We start from the raw sequence: 8998 nt of genomic DNA, 5'->3' as shown, positions 1-8998 counted from the left end.
GTGTAAAGCGTCAGGTAAACCTTGGATCATTTCAAGTCTCAAACTAACGCTGAATTTAAAACATGGCTGGAAGCAAAAGTTGCAAGACAAGTCATTCTGATACCAATTTTTTATTTAAGAAGCCTTATTTTTCTACACTTGAATCTGGCCTCCTCTGCTGGATTCTTCAGTTGTTTGAAGGCCTGTGAAGAGGTTAAAAAAAGGGTGTAAACATGAATAAATAAATAACACCTGTTAAGCAGTGGGAGATCGCTCTTACTTGGCCCATTCAACATTGAGAATAAGGTGATCGTATCCAAATCCTGACACTCCTGCGATGGCTCTGGATGCGTCCTCCCGACGATGGAAACTGATGAAAGCAAATCCCTGAGAGAAAGGATGAAGACATTTTAGCAAACACAAGTAGACAACTGCCTCATGCTGGGGTCAAGACCAGCACCGACCTTCGACTGCCCAGTGTTCTTGTCCTTGGCCAGGTAGATCCTTGAGATGGCACCAAATGGTCTAAAGAGTTCTTGCAAGTCTGTCTCCCGGGTGTCCTCGGACAAATTGGTCACGCGAATAGTTGCGTTGTCGTCAGCTGTTGGGTGCAAACGCGCGTCTGATCAGCATTGTGTGACGTAGCGTGACCAAGGGCAACAACTTGAACGCACCTCTGCGGTTGGGTTGCATGGACTCCCCTCTGCGCGTTCCTCCATCCCTGAGGCTCGGAGGCACATACTTCCCGGTCTTGCTTTGTGCTGGCTGTACAGGTTCTGGTTCTGCTACTCAAGGAGAAGGGGAAAAAATGCATCAGAAATCAGCTGCACCTTTAAATGCACTCCAATGATGAAACGTCTTGGAGGACCGGTCGCACCAGAGCCAGCAGGTTTGTCCTTGTCTGCAGTGGAAAGGCCGAGTTGCTCTGCCAGCTCCTTCTGCATTGGACCCAGGGTGTCCTTGTAGGGACAACGGGTGGTCCAATGGTCACCTTTGCAAATACGACAGGACACAATCTTCTGTCCTTTAATTTTATTCATGGGGTCCTCATCCTGGTCTTGGGCATTCAAATCCTAAAAAAAAGAGATCAGACGCTGGGTTCATATGTGCCTAACATGTGGTCTGAAACCCGACATTAAAAGTGCAGAGTGAAAATACAAACACTCACTTCCTTGCTAGAAATGAAGGTCATGAAGACGTCATCGCTGACAGTGGTGGTGGCAACATTTGGGCCAGGGGGGTCAAACTCAGAGTTCCCAAATTTCTTCCAGTTCTAAAATGGGGGAACAAACCTGATGTTAACCAAAGTCGTGTCACATTCAGGATTAAATTTGTCGTCCAGTTAAGACCTTTCGCCTTGCAATTGCTTTTGAGGCTTTTCTCGTCTCAATCTTGAAGGTCCGCACAATCTGTACGGAAGAAAAAAGAGTAGCAGGAACCCTGTTATTTAGACCATTTTAGTTACGGCACTAGTGTACAACTCAGAATTAGCTGAGCTTTACAAAAACGTTATTACTGGAGACTATGAACCGAAAGAGGGTTTACAGACTGGAAACCCTTGCTAACAAAGTCTGAAATTACCTTGATCTTTTTCCCATCATCATCTATTTTATATTCCGTCACAGTTTTTATATTTCCCTTAATGGTTTCCTTGGGGGATGGTAGAGTACCTGTCAAAAATACGGACAAGAATCGTGATGTTTTCTTTTACATATACAGTAGATTATCAATAAGACTGGGCGTCTGACTAATACTTCTGCGATTACTCTACACGAGATCTGAAACATTGTACAAAAACGTACATATTTTAAAAACAGAATTACATTTTAAGCTGATATTTATTGAGTAAAAGTCAGAAATACAGCTAGATTGACACTGCCTACGTCACTTTTTAAGGCCCGCAGCATATGTCGCGAGTCATTTAAGTCATTCTTTAAAACTGCCAGTTTACGTCAGCCACTCAAATCTATAGACTGGACTTGTAAATGATCTGACATTTAAAGGTGCATATAGATGTAGGTTTAAACAAGAGTTCAACAAACACGTGGAAGTGGAGCCGCCTGACCGGCCTCTGTCTCAAGCACCAAACTAATGCTAGGCTATGATAAGCTAGCTGGTTAGCTTGCTACTTACCTTCATCTCCTTCTTCTTCGACTTGGTCGGCCCAACTGGGCTTGGAACTGTAGGAAATGGATAGATGTAGGATATTAACAAAAAGCAGTGGACATAAAAATAATCCATTATGAGGAAGTGAACAAAACTCACTCGTCGTATTCAATCGAGGGCATCCTCTCGGCTAGCACGGAGCAGTGAACGCGGCAGAGCGGACCGAGTCGCCGTCACACGCACTTCCGGTTAGACGTCCGGCAACATTCAACGAGCCGACTTTATGAACCGCTTAGTTTGCCCTAAAATCGTCGACGAACGAGCCGTTTGATAGAACCGCTTTACTTTAACTTTGAAACTTTGCCAAAACGGAACAAACGCTGCACGTATTTAGACAATTCAGTTTGATCAAAAAACACAATTCAAAGATCTTTAGTGATTAAGGGATTTCAAACCCAGTATTTATAGTAAATTTGGATACCCATAAAGTGTCGTTATTAGTAAAAATGGCCACTTTTGCTATTTCCTAGCATTCCTGGAGCATGTTTTTACAAAAGTAAAGTTAAAACCATTAAAATTATGACTAGTGGTAGCTTAGTCGTAGGGGACTAGGGAGAGGAGAGGATGAGAGGCGAGTTCCAGGTTTAAACCCTAGTGTAGACATAACATAGAAGCAGTTCTGATAGAAGGGGTAGGTGCCAGAACACCTTTAGAGCACTGCCAAGGTACCCTTGAGCAAGGTACCGAACTCCCAAATGCTCACTTAGCAGCCTGCAATGAGCTGGAAACTCATCCAGGGGGGTACCCTCCTTTCACCCATATACAGATGGGATAGATTCCAGCACCCTCTCCGTGGCCCCGAAAGGAATAAAGTGGTCAAGAAAATGAAATGAAATTATGACTTGCTTTGATATAATATACTTAGGATTGATATAGACGGCACTTCATTCTGCCAAGTCAATTAGACGTAATGTGAGAGAGAGGACTGGGACAATATTATGGACAATGCCTTTATTAGTAGTTCAAATGTTTAATTGTACTGACGTCAATGAAAAATCAAACATTTCATAGATTGTCACTGAGCTCTTGCCTGTCTGATGTGCCTTGCTTTTGTTTTGGGGTCCTCCTACAACACATTAGACTGATGCCGTCAATTACAGCCATGTAAAGGATTGGATGGATACACATGTTCAGTGATGCCAGTCCCTTGGATACCTGGTACATATCAAATACCCAACAGCTGCTATTTTCATTTGGTTGGATTTTCTGGTATAAATGATAGAGCAGCAGGATGTTGTATGGCAGAAATGAAAAGACGTACAATACGAGCACTGATGCGACCAGCAGTGCCACCTTGCACTTCTCCATTGAGGTTATGTTCACATTTCTCCAGACCACATGGATCACCACACAATAAGAAGTGAAAGTCACCAGGAAGGGAACAAAGCACCCAAACACACCGAGGAAGAGTTTGTACTTGAAGTATAAGTTTACATCGTCCTGCTTGTAGTCACAATAAGACACACACAGAGTTTTGTTATGTTGTTTGCAAGTTGAGGAAAATTTGAACACAGGGCACGAAATGAGTCCCACAACGATCCAGATGATGACGCTGATGACCTTGACCTGGGCTGGTTTTACGTGGGATCGAGCGAAGAAGGGCCACTTAAGGGCCACGCAACGGTTCACACTTATCGCCATGATGAAGAAGATGCTCACGTATATGTTGCAGGTGAAAAGGAACTTTTCGATTTTGCACAAAGGAACGCCAAACGTCCATTCTTTCCCCCGAGAGTAGTAGATAATCAGCAGCGGCAGAGTCAGTATGTACAGCAGGTCGCTGACTGCAAGGTTACACGACAGAACCACGCCAGTGTGCCAATTCCTTCTTTGTCTGGCCACAAGAAGCCATAGAGCAAGCAGATTTCCAACCAGAGCCAGTATGAAGACAAATCCATAGACTGATGGCAGCAGGGCAAGCTGAAACCTCACGCAGTCAAAGTTATTCATCTTGGTTTGTGCCGGATTTCCAATATCTGGAAAATCACATGATAATTCACTTGAATTTCAACACTAAAAAAAAAGACATTATTTTGACCCAAAAAGCAACTTACGGTGAGCTCTCGTGTGCCAAGGAAAGGAAAGAAGATGCTTACCGGTCGCTCTGCAGATTAAATCGGTGCCCTGAGATACATATCAGCGTGGAGGAAACACTGAGCCCAATTTTATTTATCTCTGTTATCTCAGAGGTGGAGAGTCTGCCAACGTCTGAAATAACTCATCACTTCCTGTTCTCTGCAGAGCCGCGTTGCTCAATTTGTGAAAGCTGAAGTAGTGAAAGGCATTAGAAGCAGCCTCTTGTGAACGCAGTGTTCGGTATCCACCATGAAACGGACAATAAACGTGGATAAACCACCGCTGCACGGCATTTTTCAATAGGATGCATATTATTCCCATTTCTACTGTATTTAAAATCAGTATGCCTCTTTCTAAATTTGAACGTTTCTATCAGTTTCATGATTCGGGCATCGAAACCACATGACAGGGAAACTTTTACCCAAAGAAAATGTTGTGTGCAAGACTGCGTAAAAGCTTTCCATGCGTTTTTTGAGACATCGCGGCTCAGGGCGCGCTTTATTCTGACGCGAACGATTTTGGGATTCACTTAAAGTTTAAAATAAGTTCATAGAACAATTCCAAAAAGATGTTGATACTTACAAGCCGGTTCCAAAGATTCGAAGTCTGCATTAAAGACAAGTTATGACGCGCCGTGAACCGCGCCTATTCTGGCGGTTGAGGTAATCTGTCAAAGCCAGATTCCAGGAATTCCCAAGCAAAAGGGTAGAAGAACTTATATATGCACACCATCACTAAATTTAAATCACCGAGGCAATAATGAGAGTCTGCATTGAAAAGCTCTTCTGATTGCTTACATGAGATTATTCAAAGTAAATGGAAAACATAAAAACATCGATGGAAATAAATGAATCCATGTGCACAGAAACATTTATTGGTACATTTAAATTGAAATACAAAACTAAAATATAGCACTTCTGCTCCGATGACTCCACTGGAGCTCCTGCCACCAGCTGCACCAGTATGGCAGCACAGTCACCGTCCCAGTCCCAGTCCAGACTAAGGTCTGCAGGTCAGCCTTTCCCCTTCCTCTTTTTAAAGCCTTGCCTTGCTCCTGCGCCTTTCTTCTTGAAACTCTGGTTGCCATTGTGTCCTTTAGATTTAAACAGCTTGTCCTTTTTGTTCAATTCAAATTTCTTCTTCTTCGCCCCAAACTTATTCTCTCTGCCACCTTTCTTTGCTCCAAAAGTCTTTCCTGCTGGCTTTGTTTTTTTCCCAAATGCTTTCTCTCCATCTTTGGACTTCTTCCATCCTCTTCCTGCTCGGACTTCTGAAACACTTCTCTTGGCAGAGTGGGCTCCTTTATCTCCGCCTGGATATTTAGCCGGGAATGCTCTTTTCCTCTTCTTGGCACTAGGAAACATGTCTGCACAAAAGTGCCATTGAATAAATGAATTTAAAGTAAGAACCCAGCGTCATTATTTGAGAACGGTTTCACGCACCTTCATCTGGCTCCGCGCCGACAGCCTGTCTGTAATACTCCACCTCGTCATCAGACTCAGCTGCCGCTGCCTCGTTCTGCATCCCTGGATCCTCCACTTCGCTATCCTCTTCAGCTGACGAACGCTTCCTCTTCATACCTTCCAGACTCTTTTTCCTGTTAAACATTCTACTTTAAACTCCAATCCAAAGCTGGTGGAAGGATCATTTCACCAGAACAAAAATTACTTGTTTTCCTCTCGCTTCTCTTTCTTCTTAGTGACATTTTGCTCCTGGTGCTTGCGCCGCTCCTCTTTTTCTTTAAGCTGCACTTCTTTCCTGTTTAGGAGTTCCTGGATTTCCTCCTCCGACTTGGAGACTAGGTAATATGGATTATAACAAGAAGTCATTAAAAGAGCATCTTCATCTCTCTGTAATAGAAATATTAAATCACAGGGTGCATCAGTAAGCGTTTACTTTTTAGAAATAATCATTGAATTCATAAATGCATTGTCATCTTGTACACCCGAGCAGAGCAGAGAGAAAAGCACTGGCCTCACTAGTACTCACTCATGGAGTGATAGAGGACGTTCCCTTCTCCCATGCCTTCCTCTATCTTCGTCAGCTGCAGAGTCATGCGAGGACCAATCTACAGACAGCACAGTGCAAAAACCTCAGACGGGGTTTAAAAACCAGAGGGCTGTTTTTAAACCTTCCCTCCGCTCGCTCACCTCAGTCAGGCGGACGGCGCTCTGTTGTGACGCCATGTTTCCCCTGCCAGAGTAGGCCTGGGGAAGCTCCGTTATGTTGTGCTCGCCATCTTGTTCTGCTTCACTCTCTGAAAGGTTCGCCCCCCTGGGAGACGACGACGATTTTACATTCACAGAAAGAGAAATGTGAATTAAAACTCACTTCTGAGGACCATACTTCATCAGCAGCTCGCTGATGTCCTCAAACTTGCTCATGTTGGGGAATTTCTCCTGCATCAGCTTCTTCACGCCGCGGCTCATGCCCACGGGGACGACCTTCAGGCTGCTGCAGGTTAGGGACGTGATAATGTGTGTCAGAGTTGTGTCTTATCAGCACAGCAAAGAATTCTAGCGGTCACAACCAGGCTCATCAGTGCGTTTACTTTGAAAACATCACTGAACAGTCAATTTACAAGATGTCATCATCTGAGCCCAAACTGTGACCATGAACAGATCTGATGCCGCTGCAATATTAATATTAATAGAAAAAATAAATGAACTTAGTATTTAGCAGAATATCAGAATACGCTGGTCTCAGCATGATATAAAAAGAGATTTAAAACTAAACTAAAGCCCCAGGAAAAAAACTCAAGTATGTTTTGTTGAGCAGAAAGGGGAGGATCTGCAAGCATTTGGAGATGCACGTAGATTCCAGAAATCTCTAACGAATGATTTAAAGATAAACGGGGCAGTGCTGCCAAACTGTCATGATCAAAAAATAAAGCACCAGAAACAAGCGTGCAAAAGCTTTTTTTTTCTTTTTCCAAACTTACTAATGTCGAAACTCAATTTCCTTGGTCTCTGTGTTGTAATTCAGCAGCACACACCTCTTGATGTTGTTGAGGTTTACCTGAAAAACAAAAACACCCTTATTTTCCTTTCCAGGAGGGTTAAACCTATAAACTTCCACTCCACTCAAGATTAAAAATTCAGAAAGCGTTTACTTTTAACAACTCTTCAGAGGTCACCTCAGAAGACTATACTGTCATCATGCCAACGAGGCTTTAAATCTTGAGTCAACCAAAGTGTAGCAGGTTGAAATAAAGGAACCCACCTTGTGCACATTAATGGAAGGGAACATGTGCTGAAACATGGTGGCCATGAGTTTGACCTGCATGCCATCCGAGCCAAAGTTGTTAAGGACGAGAAGGGGATGATGTGTGAACTGCTGGTCGTGCATCCGGTGTTTCTTCAGAGTCGACACCACATCTTTGATGAGGGAATACTGCGAAAAATCCAGTCATTAAGAAACTGAGAAGGGCCAGTAGATGATTCAGGATGGCAGTTTGGGCACCTCGTGAATTTACTTTGAAAACATCATCAATCAAATGTGAGCATCTTAGCATCTGAGCCCACAATATTTGTTGTTCTCTTAATCATGCGCCTACCTTCAGCACTCTGAAGTGAAGCATTGGGCCTTTGGGAAGTCGAGCAACCCTCTAAAGGTACATGAAAAGTGTTAACAAATAGACAATCAGTTGACTGGATGACAGATGTCCAGTACCAACCAGGGCTTACCATATTTACACTGCTGGGAGTTTTGTTGAAGATCATGAAATGCGTCACTCCTAGAGGTCCAGCAACAGCCACGAAATCTTTCAGCACGTTCTTTCTCCTAACCTGGCACATTAAAACAGGACGGTATAGGTATGGTGAGGATGGAAGAGGAAAAAACATCAGAAATTAACAATGTGGCTTCAATATGGAGGCTCATCAGTGCGTTTACTTTGAAGACATCACAGAATTGTCACGTCAAAAAGTGGTCATCATCCAAGCGAAACCATTTACCTGTTCTATGATTTGGCCCCTATTTAGCTGGTTCTATGCGTATACGAACCTTAAGAGACTCTGCCGTGTAAGGCTCCATTACTTTCCGCACGTCCAGAATGAGCTGACCCACGTTTTTCCCAATCTGACCCCGATGAAACACAAACGAGTGCGGCACGGAACTGTAAGCCTCCTGCGCCACATGGTTGGCTGCTGCTCGGGCTTTTTTCTGGCTCTTGGTCTACGGATAAGACATCCACAAAAATGCCTCTTAGCAATTACGTAATATTTTAAACGGGTGAAAACAATGTGATGAATATTAAAGCAATCTATGTTAACAAGACATGCAATGCGCCACATTTCCCCTTTTACACGACAAACAGATTACGATGCGTTTCTCTTTTTGGTTAAAAACTAGTACAGTGTCTGGGATACCTCTCAAACGTGGCTAAACTGAGGCAAAGGCCGCTACTTACCTTTGACTTCATGCTCAATCGAAAACAGAGCAGAAAACTCTCAAAACGCTTATTTCACACCGTGAAATGTCGATCAAATGTTACCGATTCTTTATATTTAAAAGAGTAGTCGTATACAGTTCACATAATTCAGCTACGCAGTCAACCAGACACCCTCCACATGGTTCTAATGAGGGCGTCACACACTAATCTTTCCGTGTTGTTCCTAAGCCAGAAAATCGTTCCCGGCAAAACTGACACAAATTGACGTCTGTTACATGGGTTTTTCATTGTTGAGATCATTGTGGATTTAAAAACAATCATTCATGTTAATAAATAAATAAAAGTACAGGGTTTTGTACTGGTGCAGTTGTAAGTAGAATTTTA

The 8998-nt window shown here is 43.2% G+C and overlaps 2 protein-coding genes across 2 annotated transcripts; both read right to left on the bottom strand.

Moving 5' to 3' along the window:
* Positions 1 to 94: 94 nt before the first annotated feature.
* Positions 95 to 2364, bottom strand: eif3g (eukaryotic translation initiation factor 3, subunit G). The gene is made up of 10 exons (XM_057014134.1): positions 2245 to 2364; positions 2113 to 2159; positions 1561 to 1649; positions 1329 to 1388; positions 1148 to 1252; positions 857 to 1052; positions 654 to 764; positions 444 to 580; positions 260 to 366; positions 95 to 182 (listed from the first exon to the last, which is right to left on the bottom strand). The coding sequence occupies exons 1-10, from the start codon at positions 2265 to 2267 to the stop codon at positions 167 to 169; spliced, it is 891 nt and encodes a 296-aa protein (XP_056870114.1). The 5' UTR covers positions 2268 to 2364; the 3' UTR covers positions 95 to 166.
* A 717-nt stretch (positions 2365 to 3081) lies between these two features.
* On the bottom strand, positions 3082 to 8826 carry LOC130515343 (suppressor of SWI4 1 homolog). Its single transcript, XM_057015506.1, has 13 exons — positions 8633 to 8826; positions 8227 to 8397; positions 7908 to 8009; positions 7778 to 7828; positions 7444 to 7614; positions 7163 to 7239; positions 6568 to 6675; positions 6372 to 6495; positions 6211 to 6289; positions 5890 to 6019; positions 5664 to 5818; positions 5237 to 5587; positions 3082 to 4121 (listed from the first exon to the last, which is right to left on the bottom strand). Exons 1-13 carry the CDS (start codon positions 8642 to 8644, stop codon positions 3151 to 3153), a joined length of 2502 nt encoding a protein of 833 aa, XP_056871486.1. The 5' UTR covers positions 8645 to 8826; the 3' UTR covers positions 3082 to 3150.
* Between the last annotated feature and the right edge of the window lie 172 nt (positions 8827 to 8998).

Source organism: Takifugu flavidus, chromosome 18 (assembly GCF_003711565.1).
Source record: "Takifugu flavidus isolate HTHZ2018 chromosome 18, ASM371156v2, whole genome shotgun sequence".
Classification (NCBI taxonomy): Eukaryota; Metazoa; Chordata; class Actinopteri; order Tetraodontiformes; family Tetraodontidae; genus Takifugu; species Takifugu flavidus.
This window is presented reverse-complemented; position numbering and strand designations above follow the sequence as displayed.

Excerpts from the sequence above, each read along its gene's own strand:
- eif3g (XM_057014134.1), bottom strand. The coding sequence starts at position 2,267 with ATGCCCTCGATTGAATACGACGA. Across the intron at positions 1,650-2,112 it reads CGAAGAAGAAGGAGATGAAG|GTACTCTACCATCCCCCAAG; the intron begins GTAAGTAGCAAG and ends TATTTTTGACAG. Across the intron at positions 581-653 it reads CATGCAACCCAACCGCAGAG|CTGACGACAACGCAACTATT; the intron begins GTGCGTTCAAGT and ends TGCACCCAACAG.
- LOC130515343 (XM_057015506.1), bottom strand. Across the intron at positions 7,240-7,443 it reads CTTCCATTAATGTGCACAAG|GTAAACCTCAACAACATCAA; the intron begins GTGGGTTCCTTT and ends TTTGTTTTTCAG. Across the intron at positions 6,496-6,567 it reads ATCAGCGAGCTGCTGATGAA|GGGGGCGAACCTTTCAGAGA; the intron begins GTATGGTCCTCA and ends GTCGTCTCCCAG.